This window comes from Miscanthus floridulus, chromosome 3 (assembly GCF_019320115.1).
Source record: "Miscanthus floridulus cultivar M001 chromosome 3, ASM1932011v1, whole genome shotgun sequence".
In the NCBI taxonomy this organism is placed as follows: Eukaryota; Viridiplantae; Streptophyta; class Magnoliopsida; order Poales; family Poaceae; genus Miscanthus; species Miscanthus floridulus.
The window spans coordinates 30,370,713-30,386,232 of record NC_089582.1 but is presented as its reverse complement, the minus strand read 5'-3'; the positions used below and the strand labels follow the sequence as shown (position 1 = coordinate 30,386,232).

The following is a 15,520-nucleotide window of genomic DNA, read 5'->3' as shown; positions in this document are numbered from 1 at the left end:
ATAGCCATATGACAGAGCTTCATAATAACAAGGCCATATCGCTTCAAGAGTAAAATTCACTAGTGGTCCCTAAACTTGTACGCTAGTGGCATCTAGGATCCTAACAGTCGATTTTTGATATTTAAGTCCCTGAACTTGTACTATGGTGTCACTTGGGTCCCCAACTCTCGAATTTCGATATTTGGATCCCCAAACTTGTATGTCGGTGTCATATAAGTCCCCTAACTTGCACTTCAACACACCGATGGCGTTAATGGGGTACGCTGATTGTGTGTTGACTCACGAGTTCGAGAACTTAGATGACACTATTGTACAAGCTTAGGGAACCAAATATCAAAATTCAAGAGTTGGGGGCCCGAGTGACACCGCAACACAAGTTCAAGGACTCAAATATCAAAAACTAAGAGTTAGGAATCCTGATTACACCACCGTGCAAGTTTAGAGACTGGTACTCTAGTAGCAAATAAGCACTAAGCAACCAAATTCACATCCTCCCCCTTTCGGGTCACACCTTGCCTTGATTGGGATCCATTCCCTACTGAGGGGATTTGCACATAAAAGGCAAAGAAAAATTTTCTTATGATTAAATATATTCATTTTCAAAAAATTGGAGTTCGGTCAAAACAGATCAGTATCTCAAGATCTTTATGATATTATCGCAGGTGTTCAGCATTACAGTCACCCCCTCGTAAATGGATGAGCTGAGAGTTTTTTTTTTTTTTAGAGTAAAAGGAGAAGAAAGCACCCACGTTCCCAGCATATAGGATACTAATTAACGACCTCATCATCAACTATAGTTTCAGGAAGCAAAACAGTAACGACACTCTGGTCTGCTTGGTAATACCTGGATACACTCAGACCCTCGCATGAAGACAGAATGTTCAATTAGTATCACTTGGTTCTCGGTTATCGCAGTCCAGAGTTACAAACTTGCGTGGTCACTGGTCAGATCACAGATCAGTGAATAACCCAAGTGGTAGAACAAGCATGGACGATTTGTAATGAGATAAACAGCCCGCGGTGGCTTCTTCTTCTTTTTTCTTTTTCTTTTTTGAGATTGTGGCTTTGGGAATTGGGATAGTATAGCTCTTCATGAATGGCGCAATGAAGCATACCATCAGTCCATCACCATGGATTCTGGTCCTCGGGGACCGGAGGAGACTCCTTGAGCACGTTAAATGGCTTCGCCGGCTGGTGTCGCCCCATGGGGAAGTTCCAGAATGTGTCCGAGCGCTCGTAGAACACGTAGAACAGGATGGCGGACGCTAGGAAGAGCGCCAGGAGTACGAGCCAGACTTGCCATTCTGCCAGAGAAGAGAGACAGGATTACAAGAACAGGCAGTTGGTTAGGAAACTGTGTCAGGGACATGAGGGCGAAACAGCATTTGCCTGAACATACCTTTCCAGTCAGCAGGCACGTTCAGTTTCGTCAGCTCTGCTCCCCATTGATGTGATGTGGAGATTACAACCCTGCAATATCAGTAGTGGACTGGTGTTAGGAGAAACACTGAAACTTGGATGCCAAAAGCAAATTCGTGCCCAATCTAGCAGAAGAAATCCATACAGTTAGTTCAGTCTATTCAAGGTGACATAAGCTGAACTACACAGTATTTGAATGCCACATATTGAAACAGCTGGACTTTCAGATTCAAGCATCCATGGGCGTTTCCATCAGATGAATACTTACAGTAAGCATAACTAAGAGAGGTTTAAAATCATGACACTATAATATGCCATCTACCTAGTGATGAATAACTATATGTTATAATAAACAAGCACGCCTGACTTAACCTCTGCAATAAGCAGTCAGGCAGAACTAAAAAGAAAAGTGCCCAGTAAACTAATATAATGCCAAGCTATAGTTACCTTTCAGTAGGACAAAACTCGATGGAGGTGACTGAGGAACCAAGATGAACTTTCTTGCTCCAGTGAGAAACTTCCATTTTCTTTACATCAACAGCACAGAAGTCACCATCATTGCTTCCTCTGAAAGAAATACAGATCCATGTGAGCATGCTAAAAGGTTATACAGCGCATAGTTAGAGTGATAATCATAACTAGTACGACTTCCTCTCCATTGTTAATTGATGCCCTTACCAACAAGATTAAAGTGTTATCAGATTGTACAACTAATTGTTTAATAGACAACGACTGTCAAGTCAATATATAATACTTGAGTTGAACACATAATCAGATATACAAGCAAGCAGAATCATACTGAAAAATAGGCTACACTCTTGAATTAAAAAAACATTAACTAGGAGATGCTGAAGTATGCAGCATGTTAATCCCAAAATTGGCAGATGTAGATGTTCCTAGAAATGCTAAATGGGCTCATACAACAGCAGTACTACAACACTAGCAGAAGTATTTTATCCACTCACAATGCCAGATACTTCCCATCCAAGCTAACTGAAAGTGTGGAGATAGGCTTTCCCAGAAGTCTTTTGTACCCAATTCTCTCCCAATCGCTTATGTTCCAGACAACAGTAACAACTTTGGAACCTGCTCCAGTGATGAACACAGATCTAGTCAAAATCAGCCTGCCTTCAATTCCGCATATGTATAATTCTCAAGATCAATTAAAAGCGCACCTTTTGCAACAGTGCAAAATAGGAACGGTTTCATGCCATCCCTAGAAAAGCGGCAACACTCAATCTTCTCATCCTGTAGGCATACAAAGAAAAAAGTAGGGAAAAGAAGTCAATTTCAACCATCTCAACAACAAAAATAAAAGAAATTTATCATAGCATACCGAGGATCGAGTCAAATTGACCAGTGGTGCGCCCTCATCTATCTTCCATATTCTTGCAGATCCATCAGTGGATGTTGAAACTAAGAACTCTGAGTCTAAGCTACAAAATGAAAGGCACCAATGCTGTATCAGTTGGTGATGATTGAAGTGACCAGTAACCAGAAACCATGACACTAGAGAAGTTGAGATGTAGGTTTGGAATTAACTATATGTTATACTATCAATGTTTTTTTTTTCCAGTTCAAAAGACAACTCTAGTGAGTGTGTCCATTTTACATAAGCATTTAGCTAATCTAATGATGATATTTCTGGCATTCCTCTGTGAACAATAAGAAAAGAAAAGTAATGCTTTAAGCTTGTCCTGACCTGATATCCATGTCTCGGAAGGATTTATGAGCTTTGGGTTCATCCAAAAGCACATTCATGCTTGGCCAATGGAATATTCTGAGATGCCCATCCTGCAGTGGTACAAAAGAACAAGTCAACTGGTATCAGATTCAGCTAAAAAGAGTATTGATATCAGACAAGTCACTGCATTGAACAATAGGACTAGACAACAAATGAAACATTTAGAATAAATAGTTTTCATAGCATGTACAAAGGAAGGGTTTTAAATGCAAGAGAGTGGTTCAAAATATAGGATGTACAAAGGAAGGGTTTAAATGTACAAACAGTTAAAATAAACTGCTGAAAGAAGAAGCAAACAATAGGAATGGAAAACAAAGAAAAATGAGAAGAAAAAACTTTGATCCCTAGAAATTCAGAAATCAATATAATACAAACCCATACCTCTCCACCAATGGCAAATTTGGCACCATCTGTGCTGAAAGCAAGACACTTTTGTGGTCCAACAGATTCTAGTGGAGGAGCATCTCTTGGAATAATGCGTACTGTGAACTCTTCAAATATCAGTTTGAATAACCTATAGTTTGGAAAGATGATATGGTAATTAAGTCATAGACTTGATAAAGTATAAGCAAAGGACAAACAAACAAAATGGATCAAGGAAGGGAGAAGCTTTCAGTAGTAAATATGATCAAAACTAAAAGGAATGAAATTAGTGTGGAAATTAAAAAATGTTCAATTGGTTAGATTAACAAGGAAACTGAGGAAGAATATTTCTATTGCACTTATGATATCCATGAGCAAAATTAAGCTGCTTTAAATTATCCAGATGATCATTTGTTGCGAAATTGATGACAATGCAATTATATGACACAAATTTACAAACTGTGTATCGCTGTAAGTATAAATTGCAATGGTAACTTTTCATTCTCCTATCATTTTGTATTTCATAATCTCATAAATCTATAGGTTCTACTAATAAGAGTAGTTTTACTAAAACTTGAGAAATCCAGAGTGTAAGCATTACATATATGTTGCAACTTTCAAATTACATGTCATGCATTTGTTACATAACTAAACTACCAGGAGGAGAAATTCTTGTCGTTAGACACTAAAATCACTGCACATTTGGAAGGTCACGAAGATCTACATAAACTTATATTCCCAAATGAACTAGTACAACTAATTCCACAAAATCCATTACTCAATTGCATAGCTCAATCTATTTAAGACCTGTGACCATTTGGTACTATGGTACCAAAGAAGACTGAGGAAATGCTAATTTTCTGAAAGCGCTTTCAAGGAGTGCTCGAATCAGTGTTTACACCAGTATCCATATCATCTCTCCATTGTCCAACATGTGGATCAAAATTTCCCCACTTATACCAGCAAAACTGTCCAATAGCTAGTTATCAGCACAATCTGACCCTGTATACATAATAATGGTAAAGTACCAAGTACATTTCAACAATGTTAGTAGCTGGGCAGCACCATTGGTTCAACCCAAGAGGGAATAAAACGAAAGTGTGATCTGCGATGAGTAATGAGAGGATGCTCCAGGTTTCCAAAACAGAGCCCTGATTGAGCCTCCTTAAAATAGCAAGTCAGCTGTCAATTGAGCAATTCAGCCGCAGAAATAATCTAAAATCGCTCTGAATTCCACACTCAACAACTAATTAGTGCCACTGATGGGCGGACAGACCAACGGTCCAACAGTGCACTCCAAATCACCCAAACGGACAAAAACCGGAAACTGCTGCGCGGGCAGGGGGGCAGACCCACCCAATCCATCGCCGAGAGAACGTCCTCGCCCCACGCACCACTCTAAAATTTCACCACTAACACCAACACGAACAAGCAGTTTCCAGGGAGGAGCAGAATGGCGCACCTGCAGCCCGTGGCGGTGGCGCAGACGACCTCGTCGCCGGCGGGGTGCACCGCGATGCCGCGCGGCGCGTCGCCCGCGCCGCCCTCCCCGAGCACGGCCCTCGCCTGCAAGCGCAAAACCGATTCCGAGGTCAAACTCAGCCGACTCCGGGCCAGGCAAACCGAGGACGAGGACGAGGAGGTGGTGGTGGAGCCGGATGGGCCCGCTTCCGTACCAGGGGCTCGGGGGAGAGGGAGCACTCCTTGGCGTCGAAGCCGAGCACCTCGAGCGCGGCCGGGGAGCCGGCCGCCCCCGCTGCCCGGCCGTACGCCGCGAACACCCGCGCCGCCGCCGCCGCCGCCGCCTTCTCCTCCCGGCGCCGGATCCACGCCGCGCACGCCACCTTCCCACCTCCCGCCGCCGAAGCCTCGCCGCCGCCGCCGACCATGGGTGGTGGGTGGTGGCTGCCTAGAGTTGCGGGTTTAGAAAATTTTCAGAGGGCTTTGCAAGCGGGGGAGCCCGCGAGTTCGAGGCGAGCCGAATCGAGCGCTGGAGAGGGAAGAGGGAGGTGGGGATCAGACGGCGAGGCGAGCCGAAAACGACGACCAAATCATTTGGGGAGTGTTCAGTTGGGGATTGCGCGTGGGCCCGACCGGATATTCGTTCGTCATTCGCTGACTTGCTTCCAGTCAACGCCAGCTGAGGGGATTCTCCGGAGTGTTTTTTTTTTTTTTTTTTTGTCTCCGTCTCTACTTGATTTCCAGGAAAAGCCGCAAAAGGGTGGGTGGTTAATGATTTGGGGATAATTCACACCCATGTTCGTGGTGGAATCGCGGTGGCAACATATAATGATAGGTTATTAATTGGTTGACTTGCGATCAAGATAAACAAGCTCCGTTGATCATTTACACGAAATGGATGAAGTTTGGGCCGAAATATATTCGAGAGTTTTTTTTTTCCTTTTATTAGCATCTCCTAGGCACTAGAAAATCATGAAATAGAGATGGTTTCAAGTGCCATTCTCTACATGATGGGTTTTTTTTCTAGATTTGTGTTCACGTTTAAATTTAGGAGTGACCGGATGAGTTATCGAAATTGGTTGTCAAAAAAAAATTAGGATGAGAGATTAAACCAATGAAAGAGGTGGCTGAATGGATGGAGTGCGCGAGGTGATCGTCGTTGTTGACCGTGTGGGCGAAGGATAAATGGTGGGCAATATCGAAAGTGAAAGAGGCAAGAGGAAAACCCAACGGGCAAGAGGAAAACCCAACGGCGCCCGGTTAGTATGGTGGAGATGTAGAGCTGAACATAGTGGATACGAGACCAACCAAGATGAAGTACAAGTACCAGATAAGAGACAGAGTTAGAGTTAAATGTATGTTGAAAGAAAGATAACCTAGAGTTGAAGACGAATAGGAAAATCTTATCAGCTGTCTAGTCGCTTGAAGAAAAAAGAAATAAATGTAGACATGTAATATAGCATGTCCCTTTTCATTTTGTTAATTAGTTTGGATTTATTGAATAGAAGAAACAAACTTGACTTGTATGTACCTAGGTTATCGAACAACTTACTACTATATGAACATTGCTTTAGTCTTTAGCTACAAATAGTGAAATAGGTTTGACCATGATTCATGAGCCACCTGATACAAAAACCTATCGTGAACAATATACTTCAGTATCTTCTGTTGTTTATGAATATATATAACCTTTGGTGTAAACGATCGGCGGATGTTGTCTGTCGCAAATATGCCACTACTATACTAAAGATTTATAGGGGCGGCTCAAACGGGTTTATAGGAGCGGTTTGGCCAGCCGCCCTTACCATCCCATTGCTACAAATCGTGGACTTATAGGAGGCGCATAAGGCCCCGTTTAGATGCGAAATTTTTTGGCTTTTGGCTACTGTAGCACTTTCGTTTGTATTTGGTAAAAATTATCCAATTATGGACTATTTAGACTTAAAAGATTCGTCTCACCAATTACGGGCAAACTGTGCAATTAGTTATTCTTTTTACCTACATTTAATGCTCCATGCATGTGCCGTAAGATTTGATGTGACGGGAAATCTTGAAAATTTTTGGATTTTTGATGGGATCTAAACAGGGCCTAAATCGATTTGTAGGGGCGGCTCCGTTTCCAAAAATTTAAGAATCTGGGTCAAAAAAAAATATGATTTTTTTAATCCCGGAAGGCACTCACCGGTCAGCCACACGTAAACCTTGAGTTGCACGTTTTTTCACGTGAAAATCACGCGCTGCTGGGGTTCCGTTTGAACCCGTGACCTCGGGCTCGCGCGTTTCCTCTTCTAACCACTCCACTCATCACTCGTGTCTATAATTGATTTTCTTTCACCACATATTATACTAAACTGAGTTTAAATTGATTGTTTAAGGCCCTAAACGAATTAAAATGATAAAGTTGTCAACTACAAAGTTTCATAACTTTTCGAGATCTACAACTTTTATTTTGGTAGTTTCTCCATCCATGATCGTTTACAAAATTTAAGAAATTCAAACGTAGTTTTACTTGACAATATGATTTCAAATCAAAAAGTTATCAACAATAAAGTTTCGTAACTTTTTGAGATCTACATCTTTCATTTTTGCTATTTGTCCAACCAAGGTCGTTTAAAAATTTCAAATTTTAAATTTTTAGAAATTCGAACATAGTTTTTCTTGACGAGATGATCTCAAATGAAAAAAGTTGTCAACTACAAAGTTTCATAACTTTTCGAGATCTGCAACTTTTATTTTGGTAGTTTATCCATTTGAGGTCATTTGAAAATTTTGAAATTCAAATTTGAGAAATCCAAACGTAGTTTTCCTTGACAAAATGAATTCAAATAAAAAAATTGTCAACTACAAAGTTCTATAACTTTATGAGATCTACAACTTTTATTTTCGTCATTTGATCATTTAGTCATCCGACATAATGTTATTAACATTGTTTACAAATTTTACATATCCCTCTTATTGTCTATGGAACTATAAGAGCTATATGTAAATTTGTGAATAATATTACTACCACTTTGTGAGATAAAAGAAATGACCAAAATAAAAGTTGTAGATCTTAATGAGTTCTACAACTTTTATGGTCATGACTTTTTCAGCTGAAATCGTTTAATGTTTCAAAATAACGTTTGAAGTTGCTATTTTTTGAAATTCAAAATTCAAATAGATAAAACATAGTCACATGAAAAGACAGACAAAATAATAGCTGTAAGAACACAATAAATTAATTGAGCATGATTTTAGAAAAACTTAGGAAAAAAAATCATCAAATTTGAAGTTAGTACGAGAGAGAAAGACTAGTTACAAGTTTTAGTGATTAAAAAGAGAAATTAGTGTTCGTCAATAATTTTAAAATTGAATTTCAAATAGCATTTTGAAGTAGTAAATGATTTCAAATGAAAAAGTTATAAACAGTAAAGTTTCATAACTTTTCGAGATCTACAACTTTTATTTTGGTCATTTCTCCATCCGAGGCCGTTTGAAAAATTCAAATTTTAGTACTTAATTTTTACTATTTAACGTCTATTTGTCAGAACGACTCAATATTGAGCCGCCCCTACAAATCCAGCTGAAAATAGAGCCGCTCCTACAAATCAAGCCATTTATAGGGGCGGCTGATAACACCAGCAGTTCCTACAAATATATTTATAAGGGCGACTCGTTTTGGCACTATTTGTAGGAGCGGCTTAATATAGAGCTGTCCTAAAAAAAAAGAGGACGTCGCTACAAATCCTTTTTTAAGTATTGTAGGTATGTCTGTCGGCCGCAAGATGTTGAACCAAATATACGTACATACTAGAAACGCGGGCGCGGCTTTGCCGCGCCTTCCTTTTCGATTAGGCCAATGACAATAAGAATATATGTGTAGTGATGAGAAACTCAGCAAATTTTTTTCATTTTATGATTTTTTATGTATTTTCGAGACTTTATCATCATGAACGTATAATTTTATTTACCCCTAAAAAGCATAGGTCAACCTAGAAGGGGTTTTTGGAAAAATGACCGCGACTCGCCCGATCTAGGCCGTCCGCGCGCCCGATCGAACGGCCTCGAAAAGCACGTGGCGTGGCCACGCTGCCTGGCCAGCTTTTAGAGGCAGGATTCATATGTAAAAGATTAGTAGAAGGAAGATGGTTTGATACAAAAGACTTCATCCACTCCAATGCTCCAAATCCGGATGGGGACCTAATCCTACAATTGAATGGATGAAGTCCTAAAATTTTACTTAATTGGTTTCCATAGTCGCAGGTCGTTGTCGCAGCCTGCTCCGTCGCCATGAATTGGACAACCATATCGTTGAAGCAATAAAAAAGAAGCTCACCTACCTCTTGGAATTGGCAAAAAACATCTTTCAGTCTTGGGGCTTTTTACCACTGTATTTTAGAAGATATGATATGTCCTGTAAATGAGACAAGTTCGATTATATGGCCATGGTTCTGAAATTTCATGCAATTGCAAAATATAATAAAAACAGGCATACTTTATGGAAATATCAGGATTGAGACTAACTGTAGAGATTGAAAGAGGACTTTCAGGATAGCCCATGGGCAGTGTGATCTGCAGTAAATGAATCCATCCTGGTTCATCCCTGGCAGATAGATAAGCCATAATTTCAGACAACATAATAGAATTAAAGAGATGCCCAAAGACATTTAGCAAGATTTGAAAAACTCATAAGAAACTCGGATCACCGAAAACATTATTTTCAGGCACTTCCAATTCTAAAATAATCCTAAGCATCAGCAAGTGTTTAACGTGGTAGGAAACACAATAGAGAAGCTGAAAAAAAAGAAACTCCCATACGATATACAGCTATTATTATTGTTGTTCCTTTTGATTTTTAATGACAGCAGCAAAGCTAATGATATGTGCATTTTGCATATATCTCTCTATACGTAGGAAGATTCCTGGATAAAGATTCCAAGTAAGCTACCAACATCCTGCTCACAATATTTTAACAAATCAAATAAGGAGCAGTTTGAAACCTCTACATCAAACAATAGTATGAACAATGTTTGATAATAAAAATATAGTTGGAGAAAATATATGTTTTTAGTATGAAAATTGAAAAGTATGTTTGATTGAACAGAATGCTTTGCTGCAATCAAAACAAGTTGATCCTTCCTATCTATGATAAAGTATACATCATCATATACTGATTGCAGTGTGGGTACAAGTGTTTGATGTACTAAGACTAATAAGGCAAAATAAAATGTACATAATTTTTTTATTATGTGTAACTTGAGAATCTTTTATAGTCTGAAACAAACATGAGAAGTTTAATCGAATTTGAGTTGTATGTATTTGGTGGCATAAATGCTCACTTGTTCCTCACTGTAGGTCGTCTTGTCTCATATATGACATGCACAGATTAGCATGAAAACTGCTAATTCAATTTTCAGTTGGAAATATTTGTTGGCATCAATACTCATCTGTTTCTTGCTGCAGATCAGCTTGTCTCGACCCTTTCTCAACATATAGAGCAGTCAGTGGCCACATGGTTGTTCAAAATGATTGATATCTGAACCTGAGATTAAAGATCCATCAAAATTGCAATGTTAATTAGTTACAAACTGATAACAACATGATGCAAAGTATGACAGTACAGAATATCTCAGGATAGTCTTGTGGAGGTTAGCTTCGGACCTGGAATAAATTAAAACAACACAGGACCTGCCTGGTTCCTCTAATGTAGAAAAAAGTAACTTTTTGAAATCTCAGCCAATCACCAATGTAGAATCAGTTCCTGCAATCTGTTAAATTAGTCAGATAGTGTCAAAGTCAATACCTATATTCTAGATTTCTAGCTAGGCATTTCAACGAACAAATCGTATGCAGTGGGTTGTGGGCTAGTGGCCATAGAGCGACAACAGGATCTTCGCATGGAGCTCTTACACTGAAGTCATAGCCGATGAGGAACAGATTGCAGGATTCCGGGCAGTCTACGGCCACTAGCCCCCGGACCCGCGCCTCCCACTGCCATCATGCGCCCACCCGGCCGCCACCGGCCTGTGCAGGCACAACACGTGCATCGCTCGCTGCACAGATGCGCCACCACCGCCTGCCTGACTTCGCCTCTGCACCCCGCGCCACCACATCCGCCAGGGGCTACCGTGCTTAGGGATCTGGCCGCGCCACCTCTAGGGCCGCCTTGCCCGTACATCTAGCCGCGCTGACACTGGGGCCACGCGAGTGGCCGCCCACCGTGCCGCGAGGTGGCCATGGAGGAAGGGTCCACCGCCGATCTGGATCTGGGGCGAGGTGGCGGAGGTGAGGGGAGAGAGGGTGGAGGGTCGTCAGTGGGTCGGGGATGCAGAGGCGAGGAAGTACCGCCGCCACTATCGCCGTGAACATCCCCATCCGGCCTGCTCAGCGGGACGGAGGGAGCGCTGATGAGGGGAGGGGCGCCGCCGCCTGGGGGAAGGAGGTGGGTGCCGCCGTCGGTGGAGGGAAGGGGGCGCAAGAGGGCCGCCGCCGCGTGCGGGTGAGGGACGAGGGCCCCCGGGGCCCGCTCTTGCCGGCGCGCCGCCCGCGGGACGTCATCGCCCTTCGTCCGCCGCCGCCTCGGGAGAGAGAGAGAGAGAGGGAGGGACGAGTTGTTTTTTTTGCAAAATATACTGAAAGCTCCTCTGGAGCGCCGGTTGATTTTCGAAAAATAGAAAGAGTTTTTAGAAAAATAACCGCGACTCACCTGATCTAGTCCGTCCACGCGTCTCATCGAACGGCCTCGAAAAGCACGTGACGTAGCCACGCTACCTGGCCAGCTTTTGGAGGCAGGATTCATATGTAAAAGATTTTGGGTTTGCTTCACGATATGCAATGGAACTTCATCTTGCTGGGTCCACGTGTCATGACCGGACTGCATGGCAGGAGAGCCAATTGAATTGGGTCTTAGATAGAGCAATCACCACGTACGTCCGGCCATAAAACATCTCAGCTAATTGGCAAGTCGAGTCCGTTTTTTTATTGGAAAAAAAAAACGTGAGTTTTGTAGAAGCGTTATCGCCAGGGGTAATTGTTGCGAAAGGAACCCGCTCCGGATATCTCTCAGGCCTTTAATTTTTAGGCATTTATTTAATTTCTTCTATGTGCATCACGAATTATACTTTAGCTTGTTGCATTTGCTCATGAATAAGAGAGTCAAAAACACAATTCTTTTAGAAGCAAACAAACATTAAAAAAAAATTCAGACAGCTTGGAGGTAGCATATATATATGCGCTCCCTGAGCATTGCGCTTAAGTTAGAGGAATTCTCACTTTCATGGAATCATCCGGAATGAAAGCATGATAGTTTTTTTATCCTGTTGCAACGCATAGATACAGGTGCGTTAGCTTGTCCGTGCCGGCCTGGGTGTACTCGTACATGGTGATATGACACATATATATTAGAATCAGACTCGATATCATCACTAGATGCGAGTTGTTCTAGAGCATAAACCGAATATGATTTCGACTTGGACTCTGTATCGCGCTAGACAAGAGTTATTCTAATCTAACTAGTTTGTGCACGGGTTACGTATATAAGTCCGGACGGAAGAAACTCTCTATTGTCCGATAGTTAGAGGGAGACGGACAAAAAAAAAATAGATGGACGAAAAAAATGGGCTGAAATTTTACCCTTTTATTATTAGGCTACTTGATATTTACAATATTAATGGTTTACCTTCGAGGTACATTCCATCAAATATACTCTCCCTCGTGGGGTCATTCTTTGAAATTGTGAAAAGAATTTGCTAGTGAAATAATGTAACTGAAGAATCTTCGCAGATTAGAACAAAATTGCTTTCGGTGTGGCCACGAGGCCCATAGGCTGACCCGTGGCCTGTTGTTTTGGCCCGGCCTACCATGTTTGATGTATGCCTCGTGCCTAGGCTGCTCCCCCCGGCATGGCATGCTAGCCAGATTCGGCTGAATTAGTAGGAGGCTCATCAAGCACATTGCGGTCGTCGCCATCCCTAAATATTTGAGTCTAGGTTTACCAAAATATTCCTCTTAAAAAGTCTAGGTTTACCAACTCCTAAAAAGGTTTTAGGAGAAAAAAAAGAGTTCATCTTCAATAGTTTCTAATATTTGACTTCTAAAAAATCAAATGCTGGTCCCCAAGACGGCCGGGGGTGAGCAGGGCGGCGCGCACGAGCCCGGCCGTTGCGTCCTCGCGCCGGCGCCGGGAAGGAGTCCGCGCCATGGCCGACGCCTTGGTGGCCGCTGTTGGAACCGGTGGTGACCACCGAGTTCACGATTTTGGAGCTGGCTTGCAGCCGGCCCAGCTCGTTACGAGCCTGCGCTCCCACAGGTCCCAGGTCCACCGGAGCTGACAACATATAAGGCCTTTGGGCCTTACTCAACCCAAAAGACTAGCCTGATAGGTGAGGGTTCTTCTGCCTTATATGTTGTGCTCCCCCACCATCGCTACATGATGTGGGACTAAACCCCAACAATCTCCCCCTTAGTCACACATCGGGGTGCCCCCGCCATATGTGACGCTCGAGATTTTTTTATTGGGTTTAGCTTTTTTGACCATGGACGGCTCTGATACCAATTGTTGGAACCGGTGGTGACCACCGAGTTCACGATCTTGGAGCTGGCTTGCAGCCGGCCCGGCTCGTTACGAGCCTGCGCTCCCACAGGTCCCAGGTCCACCGGAGCTGACAACATATAAGACCTTTGGGCCTTACTCAACCCAAAAGACTAGCCTGATAGGTGAGGGTTCTCCTGCCTTATATGTTGTGCTCCCCCACCATCGCTACACGATGTGGGACTAAACCCCAACAATCTCCCCCTTAGTCACACATCGGGGTGCCCCCGCCATATGTGACACTCGGGTTTAGCGTTTTCCTGACCATGGGTACCGGCTCAAATACCAATTGTTAGAACCGGTGGTGACCACCGAGTTCACGATCTTAGAGCCGGCTTGCAGCCGGCCCGGCTCGTTACGAGCCTGCGCTCCCACAGGTTCCAGATCCACCGGAGCTGACAACATATAAGGCCTTTGGACATTACTCAACCCAAAAGACTAGCCTGATAGGTGAGGGTTCTCCTGCCTTATATGTTATGCTCCCCCACCATCGCTACACGATGTGGGACTAAACCCCAACAGCCGCCGGGTACGTGACGGAGTGCTCGCAGATGTTCCTGGTGGCGCGGCGGAACGCGTTCGACGCGACGCTGCAGGGGCTGGGCTACGAGAAGTCCAACATCGACGACGTGGTGAAGATGACGTGGGAGGCGCAGGAGGCGGTGATCGTGACGTGGACCAAGGCGTTCCGGCACGCCATCAATGTCGGCCTGTCCAAGGAGCACGAACTGTGCACCCGCGTCTTCGCTGGCCGCCACGCCGCCGTGGGGCACGGCATCTTCGTGGACCTGTCCCGCTGCGTGATGCTACACATGCTCAGCTTCACGGAGGCCGTGGCCATGACCAAGCGTGCCACGGAGAAGCTCTTCAAGGTGCTCGACATGTACGAGGCAGTCCGTGACGCGTCCCCAGTCATCGAGGCCTTCCTGTCCGCCGACGAGCCGGCGACCGCCGAGCACCACAGCCATCACTCGGGGCTGGCGGAGCTCAAGTCCGAGATCGCCGCCGTGCGGTCCCGGCTCGGCGAGTCCGCCGCCGCCATCTTCCGCTAGCTGGAGAGCTCGATCCGCGCCGACGCCGGCAAGCAGCCGGTGCCCAGCGGCGCGGTGCACCCACTGACCCCCTACGTGATGAACTACCTCAAGTACGCGTGCGAGTACAACAGCACGCTGGAGCAGGTGTTCCGCGAGCACCACCACGGCAATGGAGACGACATCAACCCGTTCGCGGCGGCTTCCGCAACGTCGAACGGCGTCTCTGAGCGCGTAAAGTTACGTGGAAGGGGGAGGAATTTCCCAAGTCCTAAAAGATTAGGAGTTGTTGGAGATGATTTTTTTCTATTTTTCTAAAAAAACAAGGATTAGGAAGATGTTTAGGAAACTCTTGGACGTCCCCATGACCCCACCCCCACCAAGACGATGCCTCCGATTTGCTTCCAAGTTGCACCATATTTTCCTCTCGGTCCCTCTTCTCTTCCATCGCAGCTTCCTTCTCTTTTACCGTCGTCTCCTATCCATTCTCTACTTTAACACCGGCTCTTGTCCCCTCCTATTCCTTCTCCACCAAAGTGAGCGGCGGCGACCCGACGAAACAAAAGGCATGGTTTCATCCAGCTTCTATGGCGGTGGTGCGACCTCGGTCAGGTGGCGGGGGCACGACGAGCTCAGCGGGCCCTCGAGCCCACATGGCATGGCTAAGTTAGTGTAGGGCCGTGTTAGACCCAAGTCGCATTCTATGACCGGGCACGACACAAAACAATTATTAATAGGGTTTTGCCGACCCGACTCTAATCGGGCTATGCTTTAATGGACCTGACCAGGTTAGATCGTGTTGTCAGTTTAGCCATGAGAGCATGACTACTAAATCTGTTCCAAATTATAGTTTGTTTGACTTTTTTGACCCTAAATTCGACCACTCGTCTTATTTAAAATTTAGTGCTAAATATCACTTCTTTTGTTGTGACT

General features: G+C 43.9%; 1 protein-coding gene, 1 long non-coding RNA gene and 1 pseudogene across 4 annotated transcripts; 1 reads left to right on the top strand and 2 right to left on the bottom strand.

The window, feature by feature from the left end:
- Nucleotides 1-797: 797 nt before the first annotated feature.
- LOC136541529 (SEC12-like protein 1) lies at nucleotides 798-5,649 on the bottom strand. Its single transcript, XM_066533463.1, has 10 exons — nucleotides 5,203-5,649; nucleotides 4,989-5,092; nucleotides 3,545-3,677; nucleotides 3,122-3,213; nucleotides 2,756-2,855; nucleotides 2,595-2,667; nucleotides 2,385-2,505; nucleotides 1,867-1,986; nucleotides 1,400-1,470; nucleotides 798-1,304 (listed from the first exon to the last, which is right to left on the bottom strand). The coding sequence occupies exons 1-10, from the start codon at nucleotides 5,413-5,415 to the stop codon at nucleotides 1,126-1,128; spliced, it is 1,206 nt and encodes a 401-aa protein (XP_066389560.1). The 5' UTR covers nucleotides 5,416-5,649; the 3' UTR covers nucleotides 798-1,125.
- Nucleotides 5,650-8,277: 2,628 nt separating this feature from the next.
- On the bottom strand, nucleotides 8,278-11,581 carry LOC136541530 (uncharacterized). 3 transcript variants are annotated; one of them, XR_010780385.1, is made up of 5 exons: nucleotides 10,877-11,581; nucleotides 10,628-10,734; nucleotides 9,462-10,508; nucleotides 9,307-9,380; nucleotides 8,278-9,172 (listed from the first exon to the last, which is right to left on the bottom strand). It is a non-coding gene; the product is annotated as an uncharacterized lncRNA (long non-coding RNA). The 3 variants fall into 3 exon arrangements; XR_010780384.1 differs by having other exon boundaries at nucleotides 8,287-9,380; nucleotides 9,491-10,508; XR_010780383.1 differs by having other exon boundaries at nucleotides 8,288-9,380.
- Nucleotides 11,582-13,164: 1,583 nt separating this feature from the next.
- LOC136543438 (exocyst complex component EXO70C2-like) lies at nucleotides 13,165-14,905 on the top strand (annotated as a pseudogene).
- Nucleotides 14,906-15,520: the final 615 nt, after the last annotated feature.

What these genes read in the sequence shown, in the direction of transcription:
- LOC136541529 (XM_066533463.1), bottom strand. Translation starts at nt 5,415, where the DNA reads ATGGTCGGCGGCGGCGGCGAGGCTTCGGCGGCGGGAGGTGGGAAGGTG. An exon ending in ATTTTGCACTGTTGCAAAAG is followed by an intron (nt 2,506 to 2,594) that starts GTGCGCTTTTAA and finishes TCACTGGAGCAG; the next exon opens with GTTCCAAAGTTGTTACTGTT. An exon ending in GATGGGAAGTATCTGGCATT is followed by an intron (nt 1,987 to 2,384) that starts GTGAGTGGATAA and finishes TATTTCTTTCAG; the next exon opens with AGGAAGCAATGATGGTGACT.